General features: G+C 42.5%; 2 protein-coding genes across 2 annotated transcripts in view; one reads left to right on the top strand and one right to left on the bottom strand.

Annotated features, from left to right (window-relative positions):
• LOC117740775 (WD repeat-containing protein 70) overlaps positions 1-11,178 on the top strand; it is a 35,988-nt gene extending 24,810 nt beyond the window's left edge. Inside the window, exons 14-18 of the mRNA XM_034547327.1 lie at positions 4,914-5,014; positions 5,266-5,345; positions 7,634-7,750; positions 9,165-9,327; positions 10,056-11,178. Of these exons, the coding sequence (XP_034403218.1) occupies positions 4,914-5,014; positions 5,266-5,345; positions 7,634-7,750; positions 9,165-9,327; positions 10,056-10,143 (549 nt within the window). The 3' untranslated portion in view covers positions 10,144-11,178. The remainder of the gene's footprint in view (positions 1-4,913; positions 5,015-5,265; positions 5,346-7,633; positions 7,751-9,164; positions 9,328-10,055) is intronic.
• A 4,034-nt stretch (positions 11,179-15,212) lies between these two features.
• On the bottom strand, positions 15,213-19,106 carry gdnfa (glial cell derived neurotrophic factor a). The gene is made up of 2 exons (XM_034547243.1): positions 18,890-19,106; positions 15,213-15,806 (listed from the first exon to the last, which is right to left on the bottom strand). Exons 1-2 carry the CDS (start codon positions 19,089-19,091, stop codon positions 15,262-15,264), a joined length of 747 nt encoding a protein of 248 aa, XP_034403134.1. The 5' UTR covers positions 19,092-19,106; the 3' UTR covers positions 15,213-15,261.
• Positions 19,107-19,287: the final 181 nt, after the last annotated feature.

Here is a 19,287-nt window from a genome sequence, read left to right as displayed (position 1 = left end):
TAAATCATTTCATTCTATTGTAATTTCCTTAGCTAAATACGATGTCAAAGTTTTTTAAGCTGTAAATGTATATAACAGGATAACGGTTGAACTCAAAGTTGAGTGTGAGCTTGTCTGCAGTTAGAATAAGTAATTGTGTTAAAGTTCTGTGTTTACTTGAATGACTAAAAGCGCTAAGAAAAGCACCTTTTAGCAATAATATATTCACAGTCGGTCAGTACCGTGGTTTATCTTCATTCAGGAGGAACAACAACACAAATCTGTCTCAAAATTAAAACCACACGTTCTTGATTCTGTAGACGACGTTGCCGCTGTGCCTCTCCTCTGCGCCGTCCACCAATCAAAGTACACTTGACTTTTGAATGTTCAGTATTAATGACGTCACTGAAAGAGGTGGTATAATTAATCTGCACAACCATCCGTGTGAAGGTCTGTCTTTTAGATCGAGCAGTGGTCGATGTTCAGTTTGAGGTCTACATGAACAGAATTAGTCGTAACATTTGCAACAACTTCACTGTGGTGATAATATCCCGATAGGCGGCGTAAAGAAAGACCTCGGACACTTTGGGACCAATAATTAACAGCACTCTTTCTTTGCATCACTCCATGGACGTTTTATCTTGTCTTTCTCTGTACTAAAGAGGGTAAACAAATGTTTCCATTGGCCTGCCACTCGTTCCACCATCTACCATTGCAAGAAAACTGAAAGCTTCAGCTCACGTTCACTGAACGGACAGCAAAACCTCGTCCTGTCTGCTCGCTCTCTGCACTGAAGAAATCCAGCAGATTTCCTACAAAATCCCACCCGGTGCCACAGAAAACAATGTAGTCTAGAAACGATACAGGCTGCCAATCGCCTTGGCAATAGTTGTATTTGTTTTACTTGTAACCTCTCAAAATGTATATGGCAATGGTTTGAATACTTTAAGAACTCTTTGTTCCTCAAAGGAACTTCTGCTAGTCTATGGAAATATCCTTTGGAAGCCATTCACGGCAAGAAACTGCTCAAATGTCATTTAATTGCTTTTGTGTACATAATAGCTTTGATATGTGCATCAATATGTTTAGCTTGTTCTCCACATGGAGGGCCTCAGAGCAAGTACATGTTGTGGTGGAGAATCTTTCTATTTCTTCATGAAAATATAGTAAGTAGTCGTTAATGGTAATTATCATCACTCGACAAAGGTGATCAATGACCTTAACATAGCATATAGACATTTTAATTTTTTTAACATTATTTTTTATTTTGTCAATAGTCATTAAATGGTAAAATAAAGATGTTAAAAGAAGCACGTACAGTCAATAGCTTAGAAGTGTTAGCCACCAGATTGGCCAGACGACGCTGATCCACATCTTTTGGATTAATGCCTTTCAAAGTATTTTACTGTGTGTTCACATTTGATAGTTTTCATGAAATTCATCCCCTGGATTCAGCCGCTCCTCTGATCTGAATTCTATACTTGGAAGTCAAACCTTGTCTTTGACTTTGTGCCACTGAGCAACTTTCATAGGTATGGATGGGATGCTGTATCCGGTTCTCTTTAAACATCCATGCGCCCAACCCACTGAATTACTATAACTCTGTAAGTGTATCTGTATCACCCATGCCAATTGGTATCAGAAGCTTTCCCCCCATTTCTCACATATACATTTGATGCAGAGACATTTAGTTTTGCAGCAGATCAGTTATTTCTGGTTGACATGCACTCAGTAAACCTGATGAATGTGCTATTTACTATGTTTACATCAGCTGTCTGCTTCTCGGATGGCCCAAGAATTTAAGTGCAGTCTTTATAAAGTGGCGTACCAGCTCGGCGAGTGAAAGGAAGGGCCACCAATCATTTCTAACTAAACAGTCTACATAACCCCAGACCTGGATTCTGGGATATGCCTGGGAGCAGAGGCTGTTTTAGGTCCATTTGGTAAATACTTCAGACACTTGTAAGCTTATCTTAGTTCATCAAAAGGGGCAGAAACCAGGTGAGACCATGCTGACTATCAAAGGACTGAGTTCTTGGCTGGATTTCAAATGGAACTTAAACCTGCAGCACTCATGCACTTTCTGTACACGTGTGCTGATAGTTTTGTGTGCTGTACGTATGAATGTTTTCATATTACAGCTTGCATGTAGTGTATGTGGATGTCTGTACTTTTCAAATCCGGCCAGGACCGTAGTTGCATCTTTGTCCCTCATTTCTTGTCATCTTTCCACTATTGTTATGTGATAACGGCAAAAAAGTTGATTCTGAAGATACTTTATAAAAAGTGTAAAGGTAATGTGTGCCATTAATTACCTTGTTAAATGTATTGTGTAATGGACACATTTGATTGATCGGTATTACGTACTGTTTCTTAGTCGCTGTCATTTATCACATTGTATAAACTCAACTTAATCGTATGCGTGTTTGAACGTGTTGATGCCTGATATTCAGTTTGACTTCATGGAGTGCAGCTTGAGAATCATTGATTAGCCCCGTTTCTGATGTGTGTCTGAACGGAATGGGACACCAACCATCTCGTGCTTGATGGCTCTTATTCAACAATGAGCTGCTCCCGGCGCCACGCTCTTCAGGGGAGGCCTTTAACACGAGAGGCTGGCCTTTCATTCTCCGTAAGAGCAGCCAAGCTTGAAAGGTAGAAGGGAGGCCTTCTTGTGCATCTTAAGTAAACCTCTCGTAGTGTAAAAGCCAGTTGTTTCAGTAAGGCGGTTCACACTCTCCACAGATTTCTCTGACATGAGTCTCGAGTTCTTCTTTCTCCGACTGAATTCCATCGGCCTTCGTCGTACATGTGGATCCACTCGCCAGCGACTAAACAAGGAGCACAGCTGTGACGGTCGCGTCCCATTAGCGCTGCATAACTTTATTTCATAATCATCGTACATATTGGGCGAGTGGCTGTTGTCTTATTTATCCCTAATTAGACGTAGGTATTTTAATCTGACGGGACATAGAAGGCTGCTACTGGAGAACTGATTAAAGTTTCCTCCTTCATGATGTGATGTAATTTTGTGGACGTGAAGCGTAAACGGTGGTTCCTAGAGTATAAACATGCTGCTCTGAATATCTGGAAAGCAGTTTTACTGTTGCACTGGACTGAGCTGTGCTTGGCTCAGTGGATCCAGCTGGGATGGGCCGTTTGACTTGTTTCAGAATGATTTTGTTTTGGTTTGAAGAGGTTATTTTATCTGAACTTGGCGGGGCTGCCGTTACCAGGCTGTGATGTTTTTTGGTGTTACTGCCTGATTTGGGTCGTGTTGTGTTGTGTGAATTCTTGCGAAGTGCAACCGAAATTCCTGACCGTCGTCTCTGCCTTCCCTTGCATGTATGGGCTGTCCGTGTTGCTTTAGTAAGGCTGATTTATAATCCATTAGACATTTACATTGAAGCACATCCACAGGGGGGTGGACATCAATTGATGCATGCATGTTGATGTCGTTATAAGTGTTGAGCGTTCTGGGAGCAGCATCTGCCTCCGGACAAATACGGCAGATTTTCACAGTTCTGAATTATTTGTTTAATTAACAGTTTTTATACGATAACACAGGGCAAACATGTTTGTTTATGCTTATTAAGCCATTTATTCCAATTATTTATTTATTTATTTATTAGTTATCTACCTACCGGTGTACTAATTGAATATGTGAGATTAATGTTAAGCACATCCTGTTTCAAGAATTTTCCAGATCTTTCTATCAATTACAGCCGGCTCATGATCTGGTTGAGCAGATTAACCGTCATCTGTCCCCTGAGCTACAGACCCCCGAGCAGTTGGTCTGACAGTGTAGATACAGAACGTATACGGTTTATGTCAAATCTAAGCACATTGTGAGTGAATTTAAGAGTCTTAATTCTGTTGCATATTTGCAAGAAATATATTGGCATGTGAGTATTGGTTGGATGCATCGTTTTATATCGTCACTTAACGTTGTGTTTCAGAGTTTTTTTATTGTAATATTAAAGTAAAATCCGCATTTAACCATGCTTTTATGTTCTGTATGTATGTATGTATGTATGTATGTATGTATGTATGTATGTATGTATGCACAAGTGCATGTCTTTGTAAATGTGCGTGTGCACATGTGTGCTTCCTTCTGTGTGTGATAAAGACTCCTTCCCATGGTATCCTGGTGGGAAGCTGAACAGCTGGGCACTAAGCAGCTTTCACCGTCACAGAATCTGGACGTCCCAGTCGTAGACCTCCCCACCCCCCATCCTGCGCCCCTGTCATATACCCCCCCCCCCCACCCCGATTGCCTGCCCTGTTCCACATAAAGAAAAGCGCTCTCTAAAAACAATTCTATGCAACTACAGGACAACCACACCAAATACATATAAATGGGCGTACTTATACACGAGTTGTCACCGGAGGTTGTGATGCTTTAATATCATAAGAGGCTCTTCTGCAGGGAGTCCAGCTCTCCACTGGAGCTCACATAACACAGAATGAACAGAGGGCTTCATCACTGTCCAACAACTGTGTGTGCATTTCTCTCTGTACTTCTCTTTTACGCTCTGTCTCTATATCTCTTTCTCACATACACACCTCTGGATATATGTGGTCACATTTGCCTATTGGCACTGGGCCATCTGTCACACACAGACTGAGGGATACAGCCCTCATCCCAGCAACCAAATATAGTCAAGTAGAGCAGCAGAGCACGCTGGGACTGATCCCCACTGTACCACAACCAACCTGGGTCACACACTCGCAGTACTTAAGACGATAGAATATATATTGTGTTCACAGAGAAGCAGAAACTTCCTTGCAAATCTGTACCACAACGGAGAAAAGTAGTTCATAACTTGCTGTGGGCTTCTCTCTCACAGTAGGACCTCCTTTCCTCACACTCACTACCTTCAGTTACTGTACAAAAACACTTTAAACACTTTGTTTCTGTCTGTGTATTTCAGAGCGTCGTCCGCTGTCTGTGGCACCCAAAGCTTAACCAGATAATGGTGGGAACTTCAAATGGACTGGCCAAGGTCTACTATGACCCTGTTAAAAGCCACAGGTACGCCTGGTGTTGTTTTACCTTTTTTGTATTGCCAACAATAGAAAGACACTAAAAGCAACAATGAATTTATCCTTACACTTATTGTCTGTGTAGCCACAGCCTGAAATACCTTGCTGCTATGACATATAATTATATTGCGTATGAATATTATGTGAATGAAATAAAACAAGGCTTTAGGCTTGATTTCTTGTTTTCTATTTGATACGTTCAAATAGCCTCATTTTTTAACAAACGGCATCTTTTTCCAGAGGGGCGAAGCTGTGTGTCGTAAAGAGCCAGCGGAAAGAGAGACAAGCAGAGACGCTAACGCAAGATTACATCATCACACGTAAGTTCTCCCATCCCTGTTTCAACTCTCACAATCTGTTTAATTCATACCTTTAGAATAATTGAATTTGCCACTCAATAAACGTGGTGCATAATTACCCGCTCTCTTGCCTTGGCGTGTATCGCCTTTTCATCAGTAAACAATAACTGAAGCAATTAATGTGAAGTGCCTTTCTCAAAGCCCTCCAGCAGTTTAGTCCACCTTGAGCCACTAACCCATCTGCTCTTCACATGATAAGGCACTGCGTTTTTCTAACGAGAGAAACAAGGACCATATTCTGAGAATCCTCTTTCATAGTTCTAAAGAACAAAGATACCAACCCTCGTTTACGTGCTACCCCTCTCTTGCTTCTCTCACACACGCATACCGAGGGCTTTGCGAAGAATTAGAGTGTATAGGGCTTTCACAGGCCCATTAGCTGATGGAGCAGGGTGTGGATGAGTGGATCGACGGCCGCGGGGCACTGTGCCACGCGGCGACCATGCAGTCACGCCTGGGACGGCCACCTCTCCCACCTCTGCTAGCGTGATCTCCAGCTGGTCCAAACACACACACACACACACACACACACACACACACACACACACACACACACACACACACACCACCCCCCTACCTGTCATCCTGTCATATCACCAACACACGAGGCTGTCATCTCTTTAGTGCGTGCCTCCTGCTCCTTTGCCCCCACAGTAAAGTCATGAACATACACGAGCTGCTGACACGTCATCCCTGATTGGCTGCTAAGACCCAATTCAGACGCCGTTTATTGTTTGGGCTACCGCAGCCTCTTCAGATGCATCATGTGATTTCATCGCCATGCCAACAGGGTGTGAAATAGGCAGGCATTTGACTGCCACGAGCAGCGAGTGACGCACTTGATGCCCCGACACTGGAAAATTAGAGGGGACAGGAAGCAAGTGATGGCCCATTGAGAAAAGCGAGGGAATCTGTTAACAGTAACCTTTTTGCTTAATGTAGCGTGGAGGAGAAGAATTAACACTGAACAGCGACAGGGCTCCTGAATGGAAAATCACTTTATCTAGCCCTTTGCTAAAGTGTCTCTTTGTAACCCCTGAGGATAAGAGCAGAGCATACACTCACTTTACACAAACACAAATGCTGGCTCTCTCTCTCTCTCTCACTCTCTCTCGCTTTCTCTCACGCATGCAAACAGTCTCTCTCTTTCTCTCTCTCTCTCTCTCTCTCTCTCTCTCTCTCTCTCTCGTGCGCTTTCTCTCACGCACGCACACAGTCTCTCTCTCTCTCTTGCTTTCTCTCACGCACGCACAGTCTCTCTTTCTCTCTCTCTCTCTTTCTCTCTCTCTCTCTCGCGCGCTTTCTCTCACGCACGCACACAGTCTCTCTCTCTCTCTTTCTCTCTCTCGCTTTCTCTCACGCACGCACAGTCTCTCTTTCTTTCTCTCTCTCTCTCTCTCTCTCTCTTTCTCTCACACACGCACGGTCTCTCTTTCTCTCTCTCTCTCTCTCTTTCTCTCACACACGCACAGTCTCTCTTTCTCTCTCTCTCTCTCTCTCTCTCTCTCTCGCTTTCTCTCACGCACGCACAGTCTCTCTTTCTCTCTCTCTCTTTCTCTCACACAGGCACGGTCTCTCTTTCTCTCTCTCTCTCTCTCTCTCTCTCGCTTTCTCTCACGCACGCACAGTCTCTCTTTCTCTCTCTCTCTCTCTCTCGCTTTCTCTCACACACGCACGGTCTCTCTTTCTCTCTCTCTCTCCTCTCGCTTTCTCTCACACACGCACAGTCTCTCTCTCTCTCTCTCTTTCTCGCTCTCCTCTCGCTTTCTCATGCACGCACACAGTCTCTCTTTCTCACACACCTTTGAGAACACTCATTCACACTTACTCATGCACATGTTCACTCACACACTCGTGGATTTAAGTGCTCGGGGCCTTTATTGTGATAGTGTTCACAAAAGTGTGAAGAGTGGCGGAGTGATAGTCTCAGTCTAGACACAGGCGCCATAATGAATATGTTGGTGTGCACTATGGCAGAAAGAGTACACAAGAGGAGCGATCCTGCCAGAACTCAACAGGTGCGTGTGTGTTTTTTGCATAAATGCTGCATATCTCCTGTGAGGTGTAGTAGTGGGTGAGATTGTGTTTTTGCATTGGCTGTATAAAACCTCCGCTTTGCATTCTGTCTTTATTTAGCAACGGGGCACTTTACATGAGCTACAAACTCCGCCTATTTGTGCGGCTGTGTTATGTGATCTTGCAGTTACCTAAGCAACTTGATTATCCTTGTTTACCCTGTGTGTCTCCAGCTCATGCCTTACCCATGTTCAGAGAGGCCCGGCAGCGGAGTACACGAAAACAGCTGGAGAAGGACCGACTAGACCCAAAGAAGTCCAACAAACCCGAGCCTCCTGTGTCCGGACCAGGTGAAGTTATTTTTTGGGTGGCTTTTATTGGTGCAAAACATACACCTCACAGATTAGACAAAATAACAAGAAAATAGACTAACAGGAAAGGCATGCAATGGCGTGTACAATGAGTGTCCCTGGAAAACCAAGCACAAACCCTTCCATGAGCTAAATTTAATAACACTCAATAAACACCGCCATTTGAATATGAGTATAGTAACGAGGTACAGCTTCAGTTCTACCATGTATTTGTTGTGATTAGTCATGTTCTTAACTGGATGATTACAGGATTCTGTTTGAGGCAGATGTACAAATCCACAGTTGATGATGTGTTCGGTATTATGCAATCCGAGAGCTATAACAGCGCTGCTCCCACTTGGCCTCTCAAAGATTCATTGTAGCCTGCTGTTGACTCACATTTTTTTTTAACTGCTGGGTGATGAGGCGTTGAACTTTCTCCCAGAAAGGACCCATGGTCAATCTGTTTGCGTTTTAATAGACACTTTCACCAAGGCCACACGGTCATGGCGAGTTCTTTTACTCTTATTCCTTCAGTACTTTGTAATGCAAAGCAATCTAATTGATCCACAGGGCAATACAATTCAAATGTTTTATTTTTCTCATTTTTTTGAAGGGGATTAGGAAACTTTTGCCAGAACCACCTAAAAAAGTCCCAGCAGCCCAATAAGGCCAATATTTGCTCTCAAAACAAGTGTGGCAAACTCAATAAAGCCTTTTCATACGTTTAAAAAAAACAAAAAAACACTGCTGAAGCTAATTGACAATGAATCGTTTTGTGTATATAAAGCATTAAAACATGAAGGGTCAAGGGTTGGGAGGAAGACAGAAAAATAACTAGCCTGCAAATGAAAATGTAGAATGTAAAAAATAAGGTTAACTACTTGATAGCAGGCCAGAGATTTTTAGAAGACAGGCTGTCTTTATATTGTTTATCCTTTTGCATAAGTGGAAGATAATGTTTGGTGGTTGGCTGGATGCTTACAAGCAAAAGGAAAAGGTGCCTTACAATCCCCCAAATAACCTTACTGCTCTAGCAGGGAATCCATGTGTGTTTAATTATGGGAATGCACAGATGCATGTGTGACTCCTGTTCTTGATCTTTTAAGACAACCATAACATTTCCTTTCTGGAAAGCAGCTCATTTCCACCCCCAAAACCTGCATTGGGTGCAGTTGTATACGTCCCAACAGCACAGAAGTAATGCAACTACCACAAAGATCAGAGTTGCTTTCACACACTAACTTCTGGAGCAAGAATGCAACATTACGAAACGGAATTCTACCTAAAGTGCTAAAAAAAATAAAATAAGATTGTAATAAAATGTCAACTAATAAATTGTTTGCATCTGTACGTTGGTAAAATGGTGTGTGATAGTGTAGTTACAGTGTTGTTACATTGTGTGTCCCGACAGGTCGAGGAGGAAGAGTAGCAGCTCATGGTGGCACTCTGTCTTCATTCATCGTGAAGAACATTGCTTTAGATAAAACGGATGACAGTAACCCACGACAGGCAATCTTACGTCACGCCAAGGAAGCTTCGGATAACCCTTACTGGGTTGCCCCGGCATACAAACAGTAAGAAACGCGTACTACCTCCGTATGAATCATGTACACCGTCCCTGTCCACCTTCCTGTTCTTGGGTTCTTCTCTCATTTCTGTGTCGCTCTTGTTAGCAGACATTGTTAGATGAGTACTGGGAGTGCTGCTTACTCTATTGTGATGGTACTTGGGTTTCTTCCTACCGGTGTGACACATAAATGTTTAAAGAGTTGTGCAGTTTTACAGGTACACACTTTACACTGCAGAAAAGAGTAATGGACAACTTTAGATCACAATCGGACTCAGACCGCTACATAAACGTCTAGCAAAGCTTTGAGCCAAATCTAACGGATTGTGTCACGTAATGCAAGGAAACGATCTCCAGTTAAAACAATAATATGATGTGATGTACATTATAGAAGATAGATCTGATAAAGTACATCACTTTAGCGTGTTTGCAGAACTTTCTCAATGAGTAATAGTCACGCTTTGCAGGGAGCAACATCCCTGTAAAGGAAGGTCTAGTTTTGTTTTAGTTACAGTCTTCAGTGCCATATAACTGTTACATCTGCAGCCTGAACTTTCTTAAGCCTCAGTTGACCAGCATAGAAGGGATAATGTATCCTAATGACTCAAATTTTAATATTAAACTCCTTAAACAAGTTGTGGCCTCATAGCTCTGTTATCTGGATATCTAAATGTGCAGTGTATTGCTTGTCTGTAAAGAGCTGTTAAATAATTCCCCTCTTTTGTTTCCCTTTAGGACCCAGCCAGTGCCTTTGTTTGCTGAGGAATCGGAGGATGATGAGGAAGCTGAAAAGGAACCAGAGTGGAAGAAACGCAAGATCTGAGGTGCCTCAACAGCAGCTCATTTTATATGGAATAGCAGACAGGGTGGGCTTGTGTTTGTATATATATCACTGTAACCCAGAGGTCTCCGGATCAATCCCAAAACACTGAGTTACTGTCAGAAACTGCTGCGAAGCATCAATTACGTTCCTACATTTAACAGTCTCTGTCCTCCCTCTCGTAATATTTGCATATATGTATTTATGTGCGTGCTTCTGTGTTGAGGGGTAGCGCATAAATGTGTTTCTTTAGCTTTTTTACTGTGCAAGCATAATATAGTTTTATACCGTTTTACTCCTTCACTTTGCAATTCCTCAACCTCTGGAAGAACTCGGCTATTTTGATTATATGGACTTTATATTCATAATTTCAATTGTCCTCTCCTCCCACGTCTCCATTTTGCTAATGCCTCATAAATTGTGTCCAGATGATGTGGTCTGGTTGTGTTCACCAGCCTTGAAGAACAGTTTGCTAGTTTGTAAAAAGTCAATTGCAAAGAAACTTGTTTTTTAAAGTGGTGCCGTTTTGTTGGATGTGATGCAATCTGCTCATTTACATCGACCTCAAAACCGCTACAAAGCAATTTTGTATGCTCTTGTCAAAAAGTGATATATGTTACCTGAATTAAAGTCATACTTCTGTTTTTACAAGCTGATCAAAGAAATTCTTCTGCCAGATATGTTTTTTTTTTTTTTTTTACGAGGCACTTAATCTGGCAGATATACAGTTCATCTAGTTCGGGCCAAAGCCGGCGTTTTGACTCACTGCTTTAAACGTTTTTAAAGGGTACATACTGCTACGGTATTAAATGGGTAAGCTTTTCCTGCAACTGCTGCATTTTCTAATATTGATGAATATATTAGAAATCATTATTTAAATTTTAAATAATCTTAATAATGTCACGGTACGCTTGCTAGATCTTTCTGTAGTTTTCAACTGTATCTCACAATCTTTGTCACCAAATTGATGTAGAGGAAGACTATTAGATGCAACCTTATGTTAAGATAATTTTCTCAAAAATAAATATTGAACTATCACCAAATTGCATCGTATTTCTAGGGTCTCCAATTGCTTTCACGCCTTAATTTTAAATATTAAACGTGGGTGTGGCTGCAAACAAACTGTATGGCTTTGTGCCATCCAGAAAAAGCTGTACTGCTCGGCATGCCTGAAACCTATATTTTCTCTTTGAATGACCTGAACAGTGTCTGAAGATATTTCAACTGACAGAGAAAACCACAATATCCAGATTTAATAGTTTGTTTTCTTTATACATCCCTCTGGAGTGCACCCTCCACCGACAACAAACTACATGTTTTTAAGTGAAACTAGTTTGTAACTAGAGACATTTTAGTCACATGGTCAACTTCTCTGTATACATTGGATATTGTTTCTACTGGTGAAACTGTAGAGGACTCTTTAATTCCTAGCTAACCAAAGTTACTGTGTCTTGGCAAACCTCCTGTTGCCGTAAAATGAATACGAGACAGAAATACCAGGACAAGAAATATGGAAGGACTAAAACAATGAGTGATGTTTTTAAGAGCAACTAAAGTGGCGAGCTGAGAGGAGATGGGCTTCATGGGGGGGGGGGGGGAGGAGACGTCAAGCGTTCTCAACCCTCAGCGAGAAGCCGCTGACTGATTCACTCCACCGGCATGCGATGAAGCAGTCGGCACGTGGACAAGAGGAGCTGAAACCGAAGCCTCCAGGTGCAGGCGTTTAAAGATGCAGGCCTGTCAAAGGGTCTCCATCCAAATTTACAAACACATTCTCACTAACAACACCTGCTGTTTTATATCTCCAATACAGAGAAGCTAAATGCTAGTTTTTCACTGCTCAAAGCATTAAAAATCTTTCGGAAAAAAAACTCAACCTCAGATAGTTTTATTGAAAATATTCCACAGACCTTGTTGGGACTAGTTTTCATTGGCCATCTCTCTACCCAAGAAATAGTCCCACAGAAAACGTTCTTTTGTGGCCACAAGCCATCACCAATCACTATCGGGCACAAAACACATTTAACTTGACGAGAACAAACCAATAGGATCCAGTTTTGTGGACTAAAGGATGAGGCTGATATTCTATATCGTCCTAATTGACAAATATTCACTCTTGTTGCTCTGTTTTTGGTCTCAACCAACACTTGAGGGAAATATGCGTCTCTGTTTAGCTGAAAATGATGCTGAGGAAGGCAGTGAAACGTGACCAAAACAATAATAAAAAAACAAAAACCATGAGCTGAGTTTGGTGATATAATTTTCCGTATTTGTTTGTCACTACGAGTGACACCTTTTACACACACACATGGTCATTGGTTCCATTATTGATATGAAATGACGGATAGGAGCAAATTTAATTATTAGGCCTCAACAACAACAACAAAAAATTTAAACCACTGATTTAAGGTCAGTATTCAGAGGCTTGACATATTGGGGAAATTAACCTGTGAAGCTTGTGACTTTATTACAAGACTTGACTTGTATTACTTCAGCTACGCACTGTATACACACCTTGAGCCCTTGCTTAATGACTCTGTTTTTCCTGCTGCCATCTTCTCATCAGCATCTCCAGAGCTTCTTTGCACGTGGAAACATTCTTGGGCGCCTTGATTTACAGCTCGGCGGCGCTTTACGGCGAGCTCTTGTTTACTGCACGACCCTCGGCTCGTGTTCAGGAATGCACGCCGCACTGTACCAGCCATCTCTCCAACCAGCCCCGCAAATTCTCCTTCCGACCCAAATTTTCATCCTCAATTTTACATGATGCCTTGCGTAAACACATGCGAGGCAAATTAGCACCATCTGGCACCGGTGCGTTATTGTACATGGCAGAATACCAGGAGACACGCTTGTTTAGTAGAAACAAGTTTAATTCTGTAAAAATTTATAAAATGAATATTGTACAAAAATAAAGTTTGCAGAGAGCTTTGGTTCGGTAACACAAAACAAGTGAGACGACATGACACAGGTGTTAACACAATAAGGAGTGAAACGGAAATCCAATCCTTTTCTTCTAATATTAACACCGAGGATTCCTTTGCATCTTTACCTGTTTACCTTTGCATCAAAGCCAAAGGACTCGTCGCCAAGGAACAGTTTGAACCAACAGTTGTGAAGATGAGAGGGCTAGTGGTCACAGTTTACACACTTTAATGTATGGTATCCAAGGGAAGCGAGGCGCTCTGAGGACTTCTGGGAGGACTGCACATTCTCATCTGGAAAGGGTTATGCACGAATCAGTTGTTAAAGGGGAAGATGATCCAATTGATGAGGTATGCTGTGATAAAAGCGAGATTTTTTTTTTTTCTGTGTAGTGTTTGGCCTTAATTCAGCTTGATGCCGTGGATTTGTTCTGTGTGCAGGGGGATTACACAGTAAAGCTGGCTTGCTTGCTGCTGGGTGGGCACAGATACCTTGGTCCCTAATCCGTGCTCACATCAAGACCGACCCGGGGGCTCTCTTTGTTCCACTTAAAAGCATCCCCTCGCAGGGTCTCGACGGGCACAGCAACATGCTTTCAGAAGGCCTCCCTGTTTTCCTGGATGTATATTTGTGGATAGTTTGGGTGAAAAAAAACAAAACTTGACTGAACTAGTTATTACATGTATAAAGCATGTTGAGCCCACCCATCGTCTTCCTTCTAATTCCAAAACATTTTCTTTTGTCCAAGCTGCTACTCTCGAGGTATTTACAGCAGTTGCGCGATGACAGCCGCCATGGTTGCCGGATCTTCCTTAAACTGCCTTCATCATTATGGCTTTGCCCACGGGGATATTTAGTTAAGACTCATGTTAGAGGATCACTTTAAAATCCCTTTTCAGGGAGTAAGACCTGTCTGTCAGAGTCGAGACAGAACCACAAACAGTCTCGTGGACTTTAAAGCCCATCGGGACGGTAGAGAGCGAGCGTATGCTGATCGGCAGATATCCTGGCAGCTTCTATACGCTGTGATTCAGAGGATGGATCCTCGAAGGCACCTGCAGAGAGACCACGACTGTCATGTCGATAAAATGTGAAAGAAATGTGATGGCTCCTGGTTTGAGTGATGTTGAATCTATTCTGGAATATGAATTTTAAACATTAACAGCAGCAAAGAGTCATTGTGAAGTCCCCCCCTATGTTAGCATGGTCACATTTGGAAAAAGATGAGGCGACATGTCCGAAACAATATCTACCCTGCGTCCCTCAAAATGCTCCACAACAACAAGCAATTCAATTAGAACATCTTCTATTGGTCCCCTCCTCTGTGTCTCTTGCTACCCTTCCTTAACGGGATAGCTAATGATGATCATTTGGTGTCATGAATAGAGAAACTCTGGAATCTAAGTGAAGCATTATTAGGATTTGTGGGTGAGTGTTGAGCAGTTCTGGATCACCTTTTTACATTTCGCTTGAGAAAATGCTCCACAATGGCACCATCGAGGACAAACCAAGCTTTGAAATAAATATACGAAAAATGACTTCCTTTCATAAAATGGTTGAAATAAATAACAATAAGTTAATTCCCATCTTAATAAATATACCTCTTACACACACATGTATGTATGTGTGTATATATATATATATATATATATGGATTTATGTGTGCGTATATTGGATTTTATGTAGATGCTTTGCAACAAAAAGTCTTTGCTGAACTCTGCTGTGGTATTTGTCTTCCCTTGGCTCTGAATGTAAATGTCAACATCCAGACTATGCAGTGAAAGTAATTTAGATTGCAGCTGAATATACTCCTCAAATCTCCGTGTTCATTTGGAGTCTTAGGAGCAGCCATGGAAAAATTGATGTTCCTGGGAAAATGAATCCCTCCGGGTGAAAAAAGACAAACACGCCGACTTAGTCCATTTTCTTCACTCTTAGAAAAGTGTAACAGTCTAGTTTCTCCTGTGGATTCTGGTCGGGGGTTCTTAAGGACTGAGCATGGACGGTCAAAGTTGAATGTACAGTTATGCTTTTTTTTTTTTTTAACAGCTGTTCCATCATTTTTGATGACTGCTAACAAAAATAAGAGACAATACACTCCTATTTTGACCAGGTGTGACCATCGTCCAACAGAGATCCCACCAGCGGGTCAGAGTGACCCTTAGTTCACTGATGGAGAGCTTGTCGGTCACTTCATCAGACACAGCCACACTTCCTGGCAGAATGCTTCTTCAGTGTGTGATACACTACATTGTCATCCAAGAAAGATAAGTCGTCATCGAAAGCAATTGGCCGGCAGCAGGTGCGGGAGGGTGTGTCCTTGTCCAGCTTCTTGTTGTGCGTGAGATTGTTGAGGATCTTGTCGTAGTTGGTCTCCGCCTCCACGCAGGGGCCGCTGCAGTACCTAAAGATCAGCTCCTCTTTAGTCTGGTAGCCCAGCCCCAAGTCTGTCACATTGAGGTGGACCTCCTTCAGCAAGCAGCCTCGGGTCTGCACCGATATCCTCTCCCGCCCCTTCTGACCTCGTCCTCCTTTCCCCCCTCGTCCCCGACCACGCTTCCTGTCACCATGTCCTCTCCTCTCGCCTCTGGTGCCTCCTGTGTTTGCTGCTCCCCTTTGTCTCTGCTCCCTCCGTCCCTTGGAGCCGCCGCTGGGCTCTGATCTCCGGAGTCTGCCAATGGTAGCCTCAATAAAATCCATTACATCATCAAACTGCTCTGGATAGGGACCCGCGATGTCATCTGAAAGGTACAGAAGAAACAGATTCCCTTATAAAGTTGGTATTAAAACAATATATTATAATAATAATGATCTTCTTCTTTCAAAGACTGTATGAGAAGATATGATTAAAGTTTCATTATCACCGCGGGGGAAAAACAAACACAAATCAAAACATAATAAAACCAAAAATCAGAAATTAGCAATCGCAGCAAAAGAACACATATATGCTTGTAAGTAAGAAATAAATCGCGTGATGTTCGATGAGACTCGGGTGGCAGAGGGTCGGAAGATTTCAGAGGGAAGCTCAGCTCGGGAATTTCAATTTTAAAAAGCGCAACCTTTTAAAAGGGAACTTTATTTTGGGGTAAATGCAAATAATAAAGCAATATGGTTTGGTTCAAAGTATGCAGCATCCTGTTAAATAGGAATTAACAGTGCATTTTCCATTCACATGTGCAGCCCACAGTACTGCAGCGTCTGAGCCAAAGAACTACATGCTTTCTTAAGTTTTGATTTACTGGAGTGAATATGTTTGATGGTATTTCTGTTAGCCAGCAAAGTACACCGTTTATAACATGTGAACATGTTCCGTAGAAAACTAGCCTGGCTCTATAACACAATTAACCTACTAGCACGTCTAAAGATAAATAGTTAATGTGTTGTATGTTTGTTTAATCTGTACAAATGTGGGCATGGTATTGATCTTCTCTTTTAGCTCCTCTTAATTCTATACCAGAAAGGGAAGACGCATATTTCACAAAATGGTCGAACTACTCCTTTAAATGCACAAATACAGATGTGTACGTAACGTGCAGAATAGAATCGATGCACTTCGACCAAAACCATCAGTTCAACAAACTGTTCACACTGAGAAAGCATTCGGGGAGAAAAGAATGATGCACTTTGTTATTGAGTTTACGCTCATACGCCAGGCAGCATATGCACGGTAAAGTATTGAAAAATATGCAATGTCCATAAATACTGAGAAATGGTGAATGCTGATTTCTAGGTTGGTCTCGAGCAGAGGAATGCAGACCAGAGTTGTTCTTGTGGACCTGAGTGCAGGTGCACTGCTTTGACTCTTCAAGATGGCTAATGGGGGATGAGTTGGAGGCTGAAGTTCAGAGGGTGTTGTCAATTCCCCTTTGTTATAGTCAGAGAAGAAGAGTTGTACATCTGTAATGATGGGATGTAGGCAGACTTGATTTTTAATGAATAGCCTAGGCTGGCACGCTGCCTACATTAGTTTTCAATCTGAGACGGGTTCTTTGAACCCTGTTTGCTTTCACACACCAATTGCCTGTGATGATACAGACCAATTACACCCCCAAGAGACTCAGTGAGAGAGTCATTTAATTATTTTATGGATGTCCTTTTAGAATGCCAACACTTCAAAGGCCAAATAAAAAGGGAAGTATATGCTCTGGGTCATGTAGAAGCAGATTGTTGTCTGTTTCTAAACTCAAAACATGCACCAGCTCCGCTCTCCACCATCTGCTGTGAGCAGCGATGAGAACTGACTAAGTCTTGGACCCTCCTGTGTTACATGTTGACTAGAGTAAAGTCTCTCCTCCTCCAAAGCCTGAAGGTCTGGCAGCAATGAACTCTGTATGCCAATCATGAAGACATATTGTTTCCAAAGTGAATCAATTGGTCCAACTCTAATAACATTACCTGTGTGTGTTTGGATGTGTATCAGGACGTAAAGGGGGAGCGACGTCTGGCAGGTGGTGTTGTGGTTGACACAGAATCTATATTTCAGTGTCACCTATCTCTCTTGTCTTACCTGTTCCTCTAGCAGCGCACAAGCCATCGGATCCGCCTGCGCTCCACGGCTGATTGGGCCGTTGCTCGTATATCAGGTGAGCCCGGGCCAATCTGTTTAGACACACCTGCCCTTTGATTTAGACACCTCCTATTATGTGTCAGCTGACAGGCAGGGTGGCAACAGTGTACACCTGCTGACAGACTGGGCCGGTGGCAGCCAGAGAAGCAATTCAAGGTGCAAATTGGGCCATAATTTGTGCAAAGTCATTGGCTGAATACTTCAATATCGGTGCCCTCGTGCAGCTGCTGCCTGCATATTTTAGCCTGAGAAGATTAAGAGAAAACTCTAAATTGTTTTGATGTTACGCGCAAACCAACAGACCTGTCCTCGCTTAGGGATACAATTTAGTTTACACTGTTTGTGCATAGTTAATAGTCTTTGGTTACAAGCACATCAGTGATGTCACCACGGTCCAAACAAGAATATGAGGTGGCAGGACAAACATTTGTCCAAATGTTCCATTCCTTATCTAGTTCTTGGCTGCGTCTACTTCGGCGTGAAGATGATACTGTGTCACTTTGATCCAAACAAAATAAATTCCTGCCCACTGTTGCTGTTAAAATGAACATAAACACAGAACTCTCACTTGGTGCTTCAAACTTTCCGGTGTTGTCGAGCCTCTCGTCTGCAATGTGGTTCACACTGCAATCTCTAAAACCATAATTTCTGGCTTTTGGCAGATGGGCGGAGGTCACGGGTCTCTATGTTTCAGAGTGGCAGAGGTGAACGTATAGACAAAAGGAGAAGGGGAAATGTGGAGAGCAACCTCTGGGATCAGAGCTGCTCGTACTCTTATTCATGCTGCTGGCTTGTTTTGACATCAGCATGTGTAACCCACAGCAGCAATAACACACAAATTAAGATCTTCCATTTGATAACCTGCCTGTTTGAGAGCCTTATCAATGTAGGACTCTCCACTGTTGACTCGACCCACTGGCTATCACTGTACCGTCTGTTTCTCAAGTGTGATGAGTGTAAATGACTTGGCCAGCAAACCAATGGTGTCTGAATGACCCTTTTCTTTAAAATACAAAATGCCACCTACAGTATGAGCCGTATGTGCTTTCTCTTCTCAAAAGTCAACACGTTGCATGACAATGAGATGGAAAGATGCGAGCTTCACTATTTATTATGCAATGATGTATGATTAAATGGTTTCCACAAGCAGCCCAGATGAAGATGATAATGCGAGCCCCATGTGGGCCAATTATCCACCATTTAAGAGAGTGGCTGCACCTCACAAAAGATGTTGTCAAAACATGCTGCGTGCCTTACATTGATCCTCCATGGAGATCTCCTGCAGGTTGTGATCTTTACGCTGGAACGTTGGCTCTTCGTCCTCCACTGACAGGGAATCACTGTAGTAGCTGCTGGGGAAATGAATCCTCTTGGCTGGCTGAGTGTTTTGGTAGAGAGGCCGTGTAGAAACAGAGCTCAGGAGCAACAAACACGTGGCCAAAACATCCCATAACTTCATCTTAGACTCAGTTCCTATGAAGAAAGCTGTAAAAATAAGAGAGGCTCTTTTATTTGAAATTATAAGAAAGAAATAATCATTTAAAAAAATAATAATAATGGTATCTAAATACACCCACTGTCCAATTAGAATGTATGCTACTTGTTTATAATGAAGTCAGCAAAGAGTTTGAAACGGTGGCCAGACCTGCCCTGAC

Source organism: Cyclopterus lumpus, chromosome 12 (genome assembly GCF_009769545.1).
Source record: "Cyclopterus lumpus isolate fCycLum1 chromosome 12, fCycLum1.pri, whole genome shotgun sequence".
NCBI classification, from domain to species: Eukaryota; Metazoa; Chordata; class Actinopteri; order Perciformes; family Cyclopteridae; genus Cyclopterus; species Cyclopterus lumpus.
The sequence above is the reverse complement of the archived record's forward strand: the minus strand, read 5'-3'. Positions and strand labels throughout refer to the sequence as shown.